The sequence below is a fragment of the Lissotriton vulgaris genome, chromosome 7 (genome assembly GCF_964263255.1).
Source record: "Lissotriton vulgaris chromosome 7, aLisVul1.2, whole genome shotgun sequence".
Taxonomy (NCBI): domain Eukaryota; kingdom Metazoa; phylum Chordata; class Amphibia; order Caudata; family Salamandridae; genus Lissotriton; species Lissotriton vulgaris.
Genome location: NC_141695.1, coordinates 1,016,331,302 through 1,016,349,758, shown reverse-complemented (window position 1 = coordinate 1,016,349,758; position 18,457 = coordinate 1,016,331,302). Strand labels below are relative to the sequence as shown.

General features: G+C 45.3%; 1 protein-coding gene across 1 annotated transcript in view; it reads right to left on the bottom strand.

The window, feature by feature from the left end:
* RANBP17 (RAN binding protein 17) overlaps positions 1-18,457 on the bottom strand; it is a 1,388,837-nt gene that overhangs the window by 969,256 nt on the left and 401,124 nt on the right. Inside the window, exons 11-12 of the mRNA XM_086931437.1 lie at positions 12,312-12,484; positions 1,134-1,327 (exon numbers count right to left, since the gene is read on the bottom strand). Coding sequence (XP_086787563.1) covers positions 1,134-1,327; positions 12,312-12,484 — 367 coding nt within the window. The remainder of the gene's footprint in view (positions 1-1,133; positions 1,328-12,311; positions 12,485-18,457) is intronic.

Below are 18,457 nucleotides of genomic sequence, written 5' to 3'. Positions count from 1 at the left end.
AAATGGATACTGACAGTTGGGCAGTAAAAAACAAATGACTTACCTTTGGAAATGCTCTTTCTGGTGTATATCTATCTAAGCACAGATGACTCACCTAGTGAATATCTAAAGGCACCAGAAAAACAGTGAAGGGCACTATCCGAAGACAGTCTGTACCTGCTCAATCCAAGTGGGCAGCTTTATGACTATCGCAGTTGGCAGGCCTCCCGCGAAAAACGACTGATAGTTGGAGGCTGATTCATGCCCTACCACAGCCCAGAGAATAGATGAGACTGACAGTAATAAAGCACTTAAGAGAATAATAACGAATGAGCTGGAGCTGTGTCCCTGCACTGTTTTCTACACCTTAAAGACCCTAGGATATGAAAGGGGCAGAGGAGGGGTAGTGATAGGGGAGGTGGGGCGTGGCCCTTCCTAGCTGTACTAGCTATGCACCAGCATGTCTGATATTTGACACAACTCGTGTTAATGTGTAGTTTTGCGTCTTATCATACATCAGAATATTTTTCTTTTTGCTAAGACAAGCACTGGGTTGGACAATCGCGTTACTGCGCAGCTAGATGTCTACTGAGCTCTCAGCCTGTTAAACCCCAACACTAACCTCCATAAGATGCTGGTGACTGCCTGCCATTGGCTTGCCACCACTGACTGTCAAATACTGAAGAGATTTCATTTTGCAGATCCAGTGTAGGATGGACCCAGGACAGTAGAGGTAAACAACACAGCGGCCTACCGAAAGGGATGTGACATATGGCCTGCTCTATTTAAAATATCAATTATTAGGAAGGTCAAGCGTATTCTCTACAGCAATAGCTCTACACCTAATCATACCAAAACAATACAATGGTGCACTAATCCATTGTGCAAATTAATATAATATGGTCAGATAAGTTTTCTGATGAACCTTAAAAGAAACAGAAGGATCTGTACTTTAATGGGAAAGTGATTTAAGAAACCGGCTGCATGTAGCTTCCAAAATTACATTTACAAAACACACATTTTTAGACAACAATTTTCATAATAAAACTCTATAAGCTAGTCTGTCATATTCTATGTGCATTTTAGTGCATTGCTCGTCCATGCATTAATGCATAATTAGACTTTGCATTATAAAACCACTTGCTTGAACTCACCTTCTTGGATTGGCAGCTCCATAGGGTTGCCAGTGGGGGAATGCAGAATCTTTTGGTAGTTTTGTGCACTTTGGTCAAATAACTGAACAAGAAGAGTGCAGGATTTTTCATATTCACAGCGACTAACTGTACAGAGTTGTTCAAGCTGCTGAAATACAGTTGCCGTATCGTCAAGTGGATCGTCCAAGCCATCTCTGAAAAAAATTTAAATAGTCTACTTAAAATATTGAATAGTTTTTGCGTGGATTTTATTATGATAGGTTACTTATAGGAACATAGTACACCGAGAGCCCAGCCATATTTTTGGTAGCCTTCAAGGATACCCTCTGCATATTTGGCATCCTCATACTCGGGAGCTTGAGCAGAATTATTAACTGGCTACGGAACTCCTCTGCATCCACGTACAACTGTCTGTTTCTGGAGAATTTCATGTGGAAACCCCAAATTGCTGCTTAGGCTAACCAGTAGTTGCGGCGTCATCCAACACGATAATGGCTGCTTTAACTATGAAGGATGATTTGTCTTTAACCCACCTCATGCCAATTTAATCCACTACCAGACACCCCCTTTCCCTTTATCTCAGTCTTGCAGGTTCCTTCTTCCTACCTTTCAGATGGTTTTTCAATCTTTCTCTTACTCTTACTTAGTCCTTGTGTTTGTTTTCTCTCTCTTTCTCTGGTACAAAGTCTGATGCTGAAAAATAAGTGGCAGTCTCTACAAATGAGTGCCAGTGGCTCCCCACTGGTAACCACCAGCCCACATTAAGCACTGGTTTCATGCCATGATCCCTCGTAAAACACCAGTTGGGCTTAAAGGTGGGTCACACAGCACATTTGTTTACTAAAGGTTGGGACGGCTGGATCAGATTGAGTTATGTGTCACTGAAAGATTAGTAGGGATGGGTACAGTCAGTCATATGTCAGGATCACCTCTGAAAGGCAAGCTGGACTAGGAAAGGCTCAGTCATATCTATTTTGCATCTTAAAAAGAGCACCAGAGGTGGGTGAGAGTTCAGGCACCCCCATATATGTGACTGACTTCACTCCAGAACTGCGCCATCAGGATTAAAATTAAACTACACATGAAAAAACATAACTGATGGTGCCCACATTCACCTCAAGTAATCTTTTGTTGCTATTGACAGATAAGATATGTCATCCAAATTAAACTCAGATCAGTGCAGTGGATTTTTAGGCAAAAGAGCCTCATAACCTTAATTTTATGTAAGCATTTTGATCAATATACATAGTACCAGTAATATGTATTTCCCTCTTACTTTAAGAAAAGGTGAGTGGAGATATTTAATTATTTATTTAGTTCATGAGTTTTCATAGCACTTTTACATCACCTTGCTGCCACTTCAGAGAACCACCTGGCGGGAACAGTCTAACAGACACAACCTAGTCTCTAGGTATACCGTAGCAAATCAAGTGATGCAGTACCACAACTTAGTCCAGCAGAGGGCTCCCAGTAAGATACTACCGGATGTTCGCTTGCCCCGTTTGCTGGAGACTCTCTGTGACTCCAACTTTGCAGGTGTCCTACCACCTTCCATGCATGAGGCTCAGATCATCATGTTTCCCAAGCCTGGCAGGGACGCACTTGACCCCGGTTCGTACTGTCCCCTTCCCATGTTGGAAGTATATACAAAAATAATTGGAAGAGGCTTTGGTACTGTACCCAAGCAGTGTGGTGACCCATCTGGTTCACAGGGACCATTGTGGGTATATGCCAGGCAGAGGGACACACATGAACCTGCGTCGACTTTCCTACATCGTTCACTCGATGGCAGGTGTCGATGTGCCAGTGGTGGTGGTCGCCTTAGACATCGAAAATTGCAAACAAAACAGGTGATGGACCGAATGTGGATCAATGTCACACATTCAACCCAGTCCAAAGATCTGGGCCCAAATCCATCGTTTTTTTGCACTCCACACCACCCTGGGTTAGACAATGGCGATATGCAAATCAGCTCTGACCCTGTGCCCCATGGGAACAGTCCAGTCCGAACTACAAAAGCCATGTCCTTCCCAGAACGGAATCAAGCATCCGAGGACCGGACCGGTTTCGAGGTAACACCTCTCATCAGCCCGGCTAGCTTGACTCCAGTGGTGTGGAGTGCCTGGGACCCACGTCTGAGCATCCCCAGCGCACTTATGGCGGCAATTGCAAACAAAACAGGTGATGGACCGAATGTGGATCAATGTCACACATTCAACCCAGTCCAAAGATCTGGGCCCAAATCCATCGTTTTTTTGCCAAGGGCCTCTGAGCTATAATTAGAAGTGGGCTTGTGATTGGAGAGTCCCTATCCTCACGTGGTGCTAGGTGCATTTGGGGCATACGGTGCAGTATTCTCAGATAGGGGGATGACGCAGAGGTGTTTTGTACACATGGAATCTAAACATTCACAGGAGTTTAGAGGGGATTTCTCACGATTCTTAATTATCTTCCTTACAGATATGATCGACGAGCGTGTTACGGAGAACAAGTAAGGTTTTTTTCAACAGTCTTCTAACAATTGATCACATTGTGATAAAGACCAGATTTTAGAGGGATCTATATCCTGAAGAAGGCCAACGACCCAGAAGGGTAAACAAATATGGCTGAAACATGTTGGTAATTGCAAAAGGGATTAAGGAGTAGTAACTCCTCCTATAGACCCATTTTCCTGACTTTTAATCCTGTCAAGGTGGACCACTAATAAAGGAGTTCAGGTAGTACCTCCTTAGGCAGTTTTATCTCTTTTTCTTTCTGCACCAGTGATCCCTCACAAGGGAAACTTTTCCCCTTTTTTTCCTTTCCTTCTTCTTTACCTCACAAAAAAGCAGCGCTCCGCCCAGTGTGTTGGTATGCACCTGGCCATTAAAAGCAGTATATTGTATTCAGTAGAGTGTAATTGTGTGCCGTGTAATTATGTGGCACTGAGTGGTATTTGGAGTGTATGTTGCATTGAGTGCAGTGTAATTATGTAGAGTGTAATTATGATGCACTGAGTGGTAATATGGGGAGTGTGTGTTGCATTCAGTAGAGTGTAATTATGTGGTGTGTAATTATGTGGCACTGAGTGGTATTGTGTGGAGTGTGTGTGTTGCATTCTGTAGAGTGTAATTATGTGGTGTGTAATTATGTGGCACTGAGTGGTATTTGGAGTGTATGTTGCATTGAGTGCAGTGTAATTATGTGGCGTGTAATTATGTGGCACTGAGCGGTATTTGGAATGTACTTTGCATTGATTGCAGTGTAATTATGTGGCACTGAGTGGTATTTGGAGTGTATGTGGCATTGAGTGCAGTGTAATTATGTGGCGTGTAATTATGTGGCACTGAGTGGTATTTGGAGTGTATGTTGCATTGAGTGCTGTGTAATTATGTGGCACAGTGTTATTTGGAGTGTATGTTGCATTGAGTGCAGTGTAATTATGTGGCGTGTAATTATGTGGCATGTAATTATGTGGCACTGAGTGGTATTTGGAGTGTATGTTGCGTTGAGCGCAGTGTAATTATGAAGCATATAATTATGTGGCACTGAGTGGTATTGTGTGGAGTGTCTGTTGCATTGAGTGCAGTGTAATTATGTGATGTGTAATTATGTGGCACTGAGTGGTATTTGGAGTGTATGTTGCATTGAGTGTAGTGTAAATATGTGGCGTGTAATTATGTGGTACTGAGTGGTATTTGGAATGTACGTTGCATTGAGTGCAGGGTAATTATGTGGAGTTTAATTACGTGGCACTGAGTGGTATTTGGAGTGTATGTTGCATTCAGTGCAGTGTAATTATGTGGCGTGTAATTATGTTGCACTAAGTGGTATTTGGAGTGTATGTTGCGTTGAGCACAGTGTAATTATGTAGCATATAATTATGTGGCACTGAGTGGTATTGTGTGGAGTGTATGTTGTATTCAGTAGAGTGTAATTATGTGGTGTGTAATTATGTGGCACTGAGTGGTATTGTTTGGAGTGTATGTTGCATGAGTGCAGTGTAATTATGCAGCATATAATTATGTAGCACTGAGTGGTATTGTGTGGAGTGTCTGTTGCATTCAGTAGAGTGTAATTATGTGGTGTGTAATTATGGGGCACTGAATGGTATTTGGAGTGTATGTTGCATTGTGTGCAGTGTAATTATGTTGCATATAACTATGTGGCACTGAGTGGTATTTGGATTGTATGTTGCATTGAGTGCAGTGTAATTATGTGGAGTGAAATTATGTGGCACTGAGTGGTATTTGAAGTGTATGTTGCATTGAGTGCAGTGTAATTATGTGGCGTGCAATTATGTGGCACTGAGTGGTATTTGGAGTGTATGTTCCATTGCAGAGTGTGTGAGGGTGCTGAGTGTGAGGGAATGGTGGCATGCTGCGCTTTAGATGAATATGTTTAAAAGTAAAGTGTGCCACTGCAATTGCTATAATAGTTAATTGTGGATGCGTTAACAATTGATGTGTGCACTGGTGGTGTGTGTGCCTGTAGAAATGGTGCACTGATGGCTGGTGGTGTGTGTGCCTGGCGAAAGCGTGCACTGACGGCTGGTGGTGTGTGTGGGCCTGGCCGGCTGGTGGTGTGTGTGCCTGGTGGAAGCGTGCACTGATGGGTGGTGGTGTGTGTGCCTGGTGAAAGCGTTCACTGACGGCTGGTTGTGTGTATGCCTGGTGAAAGCGTGCACTGATGGCTGGCAGTGTGTGTGCCTGGTGAAAGCGAGCACTGACGGCTGGTGGTGTGTGGCTGGTGTAAGCGTGCCCTGACGACTGATGGTGTCTGTGCCCGGTGAAAGTGTGCACTGACGGCCAGTGGTGTGTATGCCTGGTGAAAACGTGCACTGATGGCTGATGGTGTGTGTGTGTGCCTGGTGAAAGTGTGCAATGATGGCCGGTGGTGTGTATGCCTGGTGAAAGCGTGTACTGATGGCTGGCGGTGTGTGTGTGTGCCTGGTGAAAGCGTGCACTGACGGCTGGTGGTGTGTGCCTGGTGGAAGTGTGCACTGATGGTATCTGTGCCCGGTGAAAGTGTGCACTGACGGCCGGTGGTGTGTATGCCTAGTGAAAGCGTGCACTGATGGCTGGTGGTGTGTGTGTGCCTGTCCGGCTTGTGGTGTGTGTGCCTGGTGGAAGCGTGCACTGATGGCCGGTAGTGTGTGTCTCTGGTGAAAGCGTGCACTGACAGCTGGTGGTGTGTGCCTGGTGAAAGCGTGCACTGACGGCTGGTGGTGTGTGTGCCTGGTGAAAGCGTGCACTGACGGCTGGTGGTGTGTATGCCTGGTGAATGTGGGCACTGATGGCTGATGGTGTCTGGGCCTGGTGAGAGTGTGCACTGAGGGCCGGTGGTGTGTATGCCTGCTGAAAGCGTGCACTGATGGCTGATGGTGTTTGTGTGTGCCTGGTGAAAGCGTGCACTGACGGCCGGTGGTGTGTATGCCTGGTGAATGTGTGCACTGATGGCTGGTGGTGTGGGTGTGTGTGTGCCTGGTGAGAGAGTGCACTGACGGCCGGTGGTGTGTATGCCTGGTGAATGCGTGCACTGATGGCTGGTGGTGTGTGTGTGCGCCTGGTGAAAGCGTGCACTGATGGCTGGTGGTGTGTGTATGTGCCTGGTGAAAGGTAGAAGGAAGCGCTATGGACTGTGTGTGAAATCCAAGATAGAGTTCAGAATGCAAAGGCAGAGGGCAGCTCGTGTTGCAAGCTGCCTTTGAAGAAGATCAATTCAGAAAAGGGGGTGGTGATGGTGCAGTGAGAAAGGGACTCAAGTCTGAGTATACCCTGCCACACCTATAGTGGCCAAAAACGATTCAGAAAAGGGGGTGGTGATGAACAGAGTGTCTGAATTAAGCAGACCACTCTTACCCAGTCCAAAGATCAGGGCTTGATCCATCACCGTTATTTATCTCACTGCACCATCCCAGCTCAGAACATGGCTATATGCAAATCAGTCTGTCCCTGGCCCAGTGCATCATGGGAACAGGGCAGACTAAACTACCAACTGGCGGCCGGTGGTGTGTATGCCTGGTGAATGCGTGCACTGATGGCTGGTGGTGTGGGTGTGTGTGTGCCTGGTGAGAGAGTGCACTGACGGCCGGTGGTGTGTATGCCTGGTGAATGCGTGCACTGATGGCTGGTGGTGTATGTGTGCGCCTGGTGAAAGCGTGCACTGATGGCTGGTGGTGTGTGTATGTGCCTGGTGAAAGGTAGAAGGAAGCGCTATGGACTGTGTGTGAAATCCAAGATAGAGTTCAGCATGCAAAGGCAGAGGGCAGCTCGGGTTGCAAGCTGCCTTTGAAGAAGTCAGGAAGCACTGGGCAACCATGCCAGCATTCCAAGGAGCAGACGGTCGTTCACGTTAGAAGTGTGATGCCCTGAGGACATATGGCACTGTGAGGAGCCTGGGATGACACACGTAGACGCTAAGTGCCTGAGGAGATAAGGAGCGGAAGGAATTCCTTTGAAGTGTGATGCCGAGGCTCGGGAGAAAAGCGCGTGCACGGGCACATGCACTGTGCATTATCCGTCTCCCAAAGCCCTTGGTTTTAAGAGTTGGTTTCAACACAATAGTTTTGAGTAATAAATTACTCGACCTAACAAGCCCTGGCGTTGCCAATAGGTCTCGCATTAGGAAAGTTTGACCTATTGGTATTGTAAATGACAAATTTTGTATTTATGTGTTGGTTTTGAAAATAGCAAAATTAATAGCTTTGTCATTTACAATGCCAATAGTTTTAACTTTTACAAATGTGACACCTATAGCATTTGTAATGCAATATGTGTCGTATTTACGTGACTTAGATGTATTGATATTACAAATAACAATGGCTTTTAATTTTTTTAATAATTAATACTTAAATAAAAGGTATTGTAATTTATAATGGCAATAGCTTAAACTTTTGTAAATAACTTTTGTGAAGATTATGTTCAGTGTATTTTATGTTGACGAAAATCCAAGAACAGAAGTGAAAAAATGTAACATCTTTTTATGACATTTTGTAGTAAAGCTTGAAACATTGACAGAACATATTTGAACCAGTTGTTGTTGAATGGTTGCACAGACTGATGCTGTGGTGGTGATGAGTGATGCTGTGGTGGTGATGAGTGATGCTGTGGTGATTCAATAGATAGAGTGAGTGTGATAGATAGCTAGAGGGAGGGTTATAGAGGGGGGGCGATAGAGGGAGGGCGATAGAGGGAGGGCGATAGAGTGGTAGAGTGAGGGCGGTAGAGTGGTAGAGTGAGGGCGGTAGAGTGAGGGCGGTAGAGTGGTAGAGTGAGGGCGGTAGAGTGAGGGCGGTATTGTGGTAGAGTGAGGGTGGTAGAGTGAGGGCGGTAGGGCGGTAGAGTGAGGGCGGTATTGTGGTAGAGTGAGGGTGGTAGAGTGAGGGCGGTAGAGTGAGGACGGTAGAGTGGTAGAGTGAGGGCGGTAGAGTGGTAGAGTGAGGGTGGTAGAGTGAGGACGGTCAAGCTTCTGGGGTGCAATGGAGCCCTACCATTTAAGGAGTCTAAAACTTAGATCAGCCTTATGAAGATTTGGGAGTGCAAGGGACTCCTCTCCACACTTTGTTACACCACTTTAACAAACATATCACAATGACAACCCAACCCACTAATTAACAAAATGCACATTTCCGGACTGAACTTCGTAGAAACGAGGTATTAGCTGCAGAAAAGATGTGCATGAAATCAATCGCACCCCAGCATGATAAAATGTGGAATAACTGTCCACTACGAGTACCCGAAAAGATGTGTAAATAGAATCTACTACATTTTGTACGACAAAGTATATAAGAATGATGCACGCGTATCAAATAGTGAAATGCATTCATGACATCCGTACATAACACAATGAAATTCTGACCCAACATTGAATACCAATTTATAATTATCACATCTGACTTTCCTCACTGACATTCTGCAGAGCACTGGTAAATTTCTGTAGAAAAACTGCAGCTGTGATAGTATAAATTCAGGCCAAAGGGTCAAAATTCAGGACTAAAGGTCCTTTTTACAGACCCATCTGAGGAGGGCGCACAATTATAAAATATACAGCTGACAGAAGTGCAAGCCAAAATAGATTTATGTTCTGTAGTTGTATTACACATTGGAGTATTGAGCAAACATTCACATATTTAACGTATTTAATGATGAAAAAACTAGCAAACCTACACCCCCCAAGCAGAATGTGAAAGCTGACCTTGTATGATGGTGCCAGGAGTAGCGCTGTGCTTATGGACGTAGAATTAGAGTTCACAGACTGTTGCACTGCTAGAAAGTGAAACTGAGTGAGAAATGATGGTGAGAAAGGAGGACGGAAGGATATCAACAGAGATGGAGAGACCGAGTGTTGGAACAGTGAGAGTGAACAGTGAGAGAAGGGGAAAGCATGGTCGGCCAGCTGAGAGAGAGGAAGAACAGATGGTGAAAGTTGAGAGAAAAGACAAAGATAAGATGGGGCAGAGAAAGGCGTGAAAACGATGCAGAAATATGCTCAGGGCGGTGGAGAGGAGGTGGAAAAGAGGAAACAGTTAGAAGGGCAAATAAACAAGCGTGGCGTAGCGGACAGAGCTACTGACTTTGGAAACCCAAATAATAAAGATGAAGGTTTTTGCATAGGTCAAAAATATTTTAGAGAAACCCTGACGTGCATTTGCACCAATGTAAACTCACTGCCGTGTGCATGACGCTCACCGGTCTGGGTAGGAGGACATGCCTTGGCATAAACATAAAGGGAGTTCACCCCTACTTTTCCAGGGACACTCCAGTAAGCTTTGTGATTCCCGGAAAACAGAAAATCTGCACTTGGAAGCGTGAAGCAGGGAGTGTAGATTGGGGCCGGGTTCTTGTCTGAGTGCATGCAGCCAACGGGATGAGATGTGTCACATGATCTGTGGCTTCTAATACAGAGGATCACACGCGAGGACAGTATGTACTTTGTGTGAGAAATGCATTTACCGAATGGGGCGTGGCCATGTCGTGTCCTCCAAAAGGAGGATATTTATGGGCCCCAGAGAGGCTTGGCAGGCCTGCACAGTTTCCCCGATGTTAACCAACCTCCTGTGAGGCTTGCCAAGCATCTTAGAATGACAGTTCTATTAATTTAGCGTTTAAAGTAAATACTGAGCAGATGTGGCGTAAGAGACGGACCTGCCAGTTTTTGAACTGGGGAACCAGGTTCGAGTACCGGTTACGGCTCAACATCCTGTGATCCTGGGCAAATCACTTAATTTCCCCGTGCTTTAAAAACGCCATGACTTTGTGTAATGTAACTGGTGCTCGGCTTAAGAGCTTTGATGCTCTCGGGCCAATATACCACTTCTCTGCTATTTCTCAGTGTTGTAAATAAAAAGGGTTGTTACTGCCCAGTGCAAACTTCGGGAAAATGAGTCGTGATTCAAACATCTGACTGCAGTTCACCACATACCTCAGTAGCGAGCGTTTAACTCCCCGAGACGTCCTGCAGCAAATTGCAAATATAAACAACACCTCCCCAGCAGAATGTGACAGCTGACCTTGAATGATGGTGCCAGGAGCAGCGCTGTGCTTATGGACGTAGAATTAGAGTTCACAGACTGTTGCACTGCTAGAGAGTGAAACTGAGTGAGAAATGATGGTGAGAAAGGAGGACAGAAGGATATCAACAGAGATGGAGAGACCGAGTGTTGGAACAGTGAGAGTGAACAGTGAGAGAAGGGGGAAAGCATGGTCGGCCAGCTGAGAGAGAGGAAGAACAGATGGTGAAAGTTGAGAGAAAAGACTAAGATAAGATGGGGCAGAGAAAGGTGTGAAAAAGATGCAGAAATATGCTGAGGGCGGTGGAGAGGAGGTGGAAAAGAGGAAACAGTTAGAAGGGCAAATAAACAAGCGTCAAGAGCGGCCAGGAAACTGAAAGTACGGCCGGCCAGCCATGATTAATTAGGGGAGGAGAAGCCGCAGAGCGCACGCTGGGCGAAGCCCTTTGATGTGCTGGCGGCCGTTAAAAAATGCAATTAGGAGGGCGGGAGGGAGGCTGATGCGCGTGCTTGTTTGGTCACGTGATTCACGTGAACTCAAAGAAAACCGCACCAAAAAGCCCTTGGTTTGACGAGCATTTTGAGCACTTGAATTCTCGCTCCGCTCAATGCGCATGCACGCATTGATAGGTCGCGAGACCTAAAAACGTGAAGCATCCAACAGTGAGAAGATATGGAACTGAAAGTGAATTTAAGGAAGAAGGGATATATGCAAATCATGAAGAAAGCCAATAAAGAGAGCACATTTTGAAAGATAGATGTATTTATGTACACCTTTAAAAAAAAGCATGTAAACAGCAATTTGGCAAAAAAGACATTCTAGGAAATTATTTCTTCAGAAAGATAAATGCCATCAATCAGTGAGGTAAAATTATTTCTCAGAACGAGTAATCTAGCAATTAATTTTTTAGGAAATCGTGTACATCCGCAAATCCATCAAATATATTAAGCAGAGAGTTGAGGCAAGCATCAGATGGAGGAACTTCTGTGGAAAAACTCAGTGGTGGGTCCAAATAGCTCCACAGACCAAACGGAGTTCCCTGGTCATCCTGGTCCTGCATCTGGGCACCTTGAATGCACTACCATGCCATGTGAAATCCTTCTGATCATAGAATGATCAAGTCCTAATTTTAGAAAAATATCTAATTTCACAAAAATATCACACACTTAGTTGAGGAAGGGACCCTCTCGAGAGTCGCACAAACAGTTTTGAATCGATTCAATAAGATAAAATTATATTTTACCAGTGAGCCTATTGGTGCTTTAAAATAGGCCGTACAGAGGGCATGGTGCAAACCCCTTAGGCCACCTCGGCAATGGAAGTGAAGGTGTACTCCGGTCCTCATTGCTTTTTAAACTCCACTCAGAAGTAGTGTTCAGGCAAAATATACAGTACTGACCTCTTGGACAAAATAGATGATGGAATACTTTTAATACAATTTTACAACATGAGCTTAAACATATCAACATTTCTGATCACATTTGAAATAAAAACTGTAGATGCCACTGAGCATCAAACCAAACCATTTATCACTATTCCTTTGTTAGCAGTAGACGTCCATTTCATTCTCTTGGGAATAAGTGGCACACTGCAGATTGGATCGCAGAAATATTTTTGCTCAAAGTATCTGGATACTATGTGAACCTCAAAAACATTTTACAAACTAATGCAAAATAGACTTCCGTACCTTACAACTACTGACACGGATTCCAACCTAGATGTTATGTAGGCTTTCGTGACTTCTGGAGCATAGGTGTCTAGCAGATGAGGCTCTGTTGATTTAACGAAAGGCACTGACGCTACCATCCTCTGCCACAAGGTTAGTAGGTAGTGGACGCTGTTTGGAGCAAACTCCCAGTGCTGAAAAAAGGAAAGTAGAAAGTGTTTTGTTTTTTTTAACGAATAAGTAAAATTATACTCACACGGGTTTACGGGGATATATTTTGAACAGAAGGTTGTAAAAGCAATGGAAGTAAAACTAACCTCCCACAGGAGAGAACAGGAAAACTGCATAAAATGTGCTTCTTATATTAACTTCGGTAGAAAAGGGGGTGGTAATGGACGGAGCTTCTGAACCAATCAAACACTCACACCCAGTCAAAAGATCTGGGTTTAATCCATCACCGTTCTTTAGCCCACTCTGCCACCCCAGTTCAGACACGGCTATATGCAAATCAGTCTGACCCTGTGCCTCATGGGAACAGTCCAGCCCGAACTGCCATATTAACTTAACACATACTAGAAAAATAATTTGGATCCGTTCTTATCGAGTTTCACAAAGTAAATGAGAGTTTGAGATCCAGCCAAGCAAACACAACTTCTAACCAATCCAGTTAGAATACATGGCTTAAAGTTAGTGGTGTAGAAGAGAGTGGCGTAGAGTGGAGCAGAGTGGCATAGAGTAGAGAAGAGTGGTGTAGGTTGCCGCAGAGTGGAGAAAAGTGTTGCAGAGTCGTGGAGTAGAGCAGAGTGTCAGGGTGGAGTGACGTAGTGAAATGGCATGGAGTAGAGTGTTGTAGAGTATAAGAATGAAGTGGAATAGAGTGCTGTACACTGATATGGAGACAGCGTCAGAGTGGCATAGGGTAGAGTGGCATACAGCAGAGTGTTGTGGAGTAAAGTGGAGTGGCATAGAATGTCACAGAGTGGAGTGGCGTGGAGTGTTGTGGAGTATAGCGTCAGAGTGAAGTGGAGTGGTGTACAGTTGAGTAGTGTGGAGCGGAGTGGAGTGATGTAGAGTGGGGTGTTAAAGACTGGAGTTGAGAAGCGGGGAGAGGAAGGCGTAGAGTGGCGAGGAGTGGAGTGGCATGAAGTGGAATGGAGTGACGTAGAGTGAAGTGTCATAGAGTGGAGTATTGTAGCGTTGAGTGGCGTAGAGTGGAGTGGCCTAGAGTGGAATAAAGTGTCAGAGTGCAATAGAATGGAGTGGCATAATGGATTAAATTGTCTTAGAGTGGAGTGGCAGAGAGTGGATTAAAATGGCATTGAGTGGTTTAAAGTGGAATGGAGTGGCATAGTATCAAATACAGTGTCGTAGAGAGGCGTACAGTGGAGTGGTGCTGAGTGGCGTAGAGTAGAGTGGAGTGTCATAGAGTGAAGTATCTTAGAGTGGAGTATGTTAGAGTGGAGTGTCCTAGAGTGGCACAGAGTGGAGTAGAGTTTCGTAGAGTAGAGTGGCATAGGGTGAAGTAGAGAGGAGAGGATTAGAGTGGCATAGAGTGGAATTGCATGGAGTGGAGGGTCGTAGAGTGGCGTGGAGTTTCATAGAGTAGAGTGTTGTAGAGTGTAGGGGAGTAGAGTGGCATATAGTAGAGTGGAGTGGCATAGAGTGACATATATCGAAGTGTCGTAGGGTGGTGTAAGTATGGTGTGGTAGTGCGCTGTCACTACAGACAACTAATTTTCAACTGAAATGAACTTTACATTTGCACTGACATATAGATATGAAGATAAAACTATACAACGCAAAAAAGATAACATGTGTAAATCTGTATTACTTAGTGTACAGATTTTTTTGCTCATATTAAAATATTTGTTTCCACCACACTACAGAACTACAAAAAATGTGCTTCATTTGTGATTCTTAATTCTGATCTATTCTGAAAAATGTGTACAGTTCATTTACTGTCAGTTAAATGTTGCTGTGTGCTAGAAAAAAAATAACATCCTACAGCCTTTCACCGCAAGGCTGTCACATAAATCCTCTCACTTAGCAGTCAGAGAAAGAAATGTAAACATCAACCTCCCTTGGAAGACAGAGCTTAACATTTGGCCTTGGTCTTTGACTCCTCAGCAAATGTGACAAGAGGAATAACTTTAAAAACCTGTTTATGGTTCATTCACTTCTAAACTACAGCATGGTTATTTTGAGTGGGTGCCCCACTAATTCCAGCGCCTATGCATGGATGTGTAATTGAGAAAGAGGATTCTTTAAGTTATGCTATTAGTAAAGACCAATGACCAAACTAAACAAGCTGGTAGACACAACATTGTGCCTCAAAGGCCTCTGGTAGTGGCAGATAAAAGTAGAATCAATCAACTATAAAGATATGAAGAGGGAAACCTCGTCCATGGAGTGCCTCCCAAAAAAGAAAACAAGAGTGCCCAGAAAGCGAGCACTCGTGCAGAAATGCAAGGAGCCAGTCACAGAGGTTGGTAAACAGGCTATACTCCATAGGAGGGACAAAGACATGCTGGACAGCCTAAAACAAATAAAGCCAGCAAATAGAAAACAAGCAAATGTGAGTTACAAAACACAAAGCCAATTGTAAGCAATGGATGGAATGCATTCCTAGAGAAGCTTTCATTAAGTCCCCAATATGTTTGCAACCAAATAACCCAGCTGTCTAGGAGGCTTCGACCTAAAAACACTGTGAATCATCCAGACATCTTGAAGAGAAATAAAATACTTCATGTGGGTTATAAATAGTAGACAGATGGTATGTCTGAGAGTGTAAAAGAACAAGTTACTTACCTTCAGTAACAATGTATCTATTAGAGACATACATTAGTTTCCTTACTTTAGAATTTCCCCCAGGCGTCAGTCTGAATCCGGAGATTTTTCATCAGCAGTACCCCAGTGCGTCGGTAGGTGGAGTTGGTCGGCTGTGTGTACATCGTCGGCGTAGTGGGTGCCAGGATGACGTCACAGGACTTATATAGACGCCGCCCATGCATGCTGACATTTGTTCTTAACACAACTTATCACGCCAAGAGCGAAGAGCTATGAAAGACACTGACCACTCTTGAGTCAAAAATAGGGCCCTTTAGGGTAGTTCCTATCCCTTGAAATCAGCTTGCGGGGAGGATGGGTGGGGCGGTATGGAATCTACAACTAACATATGTCTGTACCAGATACATTGTTACAGAAGGGAAGTAACTTCTTCATTTGATAGATTGTTAGTTGTAGATTTCTTTTTTTTATATAAATCTTTTTATTAAATATGCTCATCACATAATACCAGAGTGAATAGCAGGTGCCGAGATGCATCAAATTGTAGATTTCTTAACTTAGAATAGATACCACAGCAATACCGTCCCCAAAGGAGGGTCTCTGAACCAAGATCAAACTAGGAAGTCCTGGATTACCGAACTGGCAAAGTACCCGTCCCTCCGGACTTGGCTGTCCCGACAGTAGTGTCTGGTGAACATGTGCAGGGATGCCCACGTCATTGCCTAACAGATGTCAAGGAGTGGGACTCCGCATGCCAAAGCAGTCCTTGCCACTGTTGCTCTAGTGGAGTGAGCATGCAACCCCACAGGAGGTTCCTTCTTCCCCAAAGTATTGCATATTTTAATGCAGAGGACAACCCTTCCAGAGATGGTCCGTTTTTGAACAGCCTGACATTTCTTGGAGCCCATATAGCCAATGAAGAGTTAATCATACACCCGGAAGTATTAGTACAATCAAGATAAAAAGACAACACACGTTTTGGGTCTAGGTGGTGGAGTCTCTCCTCCTCCTTTGAAGGATGCGGGAACAGGTGGGTTAAGTGATGGATTGTCCCACACAAAAGGGCGTGACCGTTTTAGCAAGGAGCTAAACTTTTGTTCGAAGCATCACTTTATCTGGATGGACAGAGAGAAAGGGGGACTTGGAAGACAGGGCCTGAACCTCGCTAACTATATGAGCAGAGGTGATGGCAATAAGAAATGCAGTTTTGAGAGTCAGCAGCTTGAGAGGACAATTATGAAGGGGCTCGAAGATACCACACATGAGAAAGATTAAAACCAAATTTATATCCCATTGGGGCATTATGAAGGGAGATGGAGGAAACAAATGAGTGAGAACCTAGAAACAGTGGGAGACTTAAATAAGGAAGGCTGATCTGGAGGACATAGAAAAGCAGAAACAGCTGCAAGATAGCCCTTCAGAGTGCCCAATGCAGATCCCTGTTGGGCCAATGAAAGTATATACAAGAGGAACACTGAAAGAGGAGCAGGAAGGGTATAAACAGCCTTTGCTGTGCACCATGCCACAAATTTGTTCCATCTACAGGCGTGTACCATTTCTGTGAAGGGACGCCAGGCTGCCAAGACAACATCGCAGACTTGGGGTGGAAGGTTGAAAGCTCTCAACTGCCACCGCACAGTCTCTACGCAAGGAGGTGGCGGCTGGACAGGTTTAGGTAAATAACTGCCCCCTGCTGCTGCGAAAGAAGATCCTCCGTAAGGGGCAGTCTGTTCGGAGAATCGATGTCCATGCTCAGTAGGTCGGAGTCCAGACTATTCGTGTCTAATCCAGAGCTACAAGAATAACTTGAGCCCGGTCGTCCTTGATCTTCTTGAGCACCCTTGGCAGAAGTGGTACAGGTGGAAAGATGTACAGGAGTCCGAAGCTCCACTCGCGATAAAAAACGCACTGCCGAGCGATCGCCGCTTTGGAAACTGCAACACGCAATACTTCGGACATGGCCTGGCAGTTCGGGCTGGACTGTTCCCAATGGGAGCAGGGTCAAGACTAATTTGTATATGGCTGGGTCCAAACTGGAATTGCCTATTGAGCTAACCAACGATGGATTTAGGCCCAGATCTCTGTACTGGGGTGAATGTATGACATTATTCTGCATTCTGTCCATCAATTGTTCTTTTTACAGGTGGAAAGGTGTACAGGAGTCCGAAGCTCCACTCGTGATGAAAAGCGCTGCCGAGCAATCAACGCCTTGGAAACTGTAACACGCAATACTTTGGACATAGCGCGTTCTTTTAGGAGGCAAACAGATCCAACCAAGGCTCTCCCCACCGCTGAAAGAGACATTGCGCCACATCAGGGTTGAGATGACATTTGTGATCGACCAGACATCAATGGCTGAGTTCGTCCACTCTGGTGTTAAGAGAACCCCCGGGTGTTGAACCACCAGGGTTATGCCCTGATGTTTCAGCCATGTCCAGAGGCGGGACAAAGGGTCTACTACCCCACCTCGCCCTGTTTGTTACAGTACTACATGGCGTTGGTATTGTCAGTGAACACCTGACCACTTTCCCCTTGAGAGCGGGAAGGAATGATTTTGGTGTCAGTCTGATTGCCTGGTGCTCCAGAAGGTTGATATGGGGAGCGGACTCACCCGGAAATCAGACGCCTCTGATCTCCAACCTCTCCCAGATGGATGCCTCATACCAGGAGTGAAGCATCCGTGACCATCATTAGATCTGGTTGGGGAAGGTAGAGGCATCTGCCTCTGACTTAATCTTGGTTCGTTAGCCACCACTGCAATTGGTGCGCATTTACCTCAGAGATCTGGACTAAGTCGGATAGTTCCCTGATGGCACCCCCACTGGAACTTCAGGTCCCACTGCAGAGCCCACATATGCCATCAGCATAATCCACCAGCAGAAGGCCATGAGGCCTACCAGCATCAGAGTCATTCTCACCGAAATCCTGGGATACAGGCTGAAACATCGGTTTCATAGCCTGAATATCCCGGACTTGCTGCTCAGGAGGATAGGCCCGAAACTGCACCATGTCCAGAGCAGCTCAGATGAAACGGAGCGTCTGAAACGGAGTAAGGTGTGAGTTCGGCACGTTAATAGTGAACCTCAGTGAGTGCAGGCGTCTGCCGTAGTCTGGAGGTAGGAGACGACAGACTGGGGTGAGGCCGCCTTCAACAGCCAGTCGTCAAGATAGTGGAAGACGTGAACCGCTGATCTGCGCAGCTGAGCTGTGGCCACCGCCATCACCTTTGTGATCACCCAAGGGGCACTGGTGAGGCCAAAAGGGAGAATGGTGAACTGAAAGTGCTCATGGCCCACTGTGAACCGTAGGTAACGCCTGTGGGCTGGCAGGACGGGGATGAGGAATTATGCTTCTTGCAAGTCAAACGCCACCATCAAGTC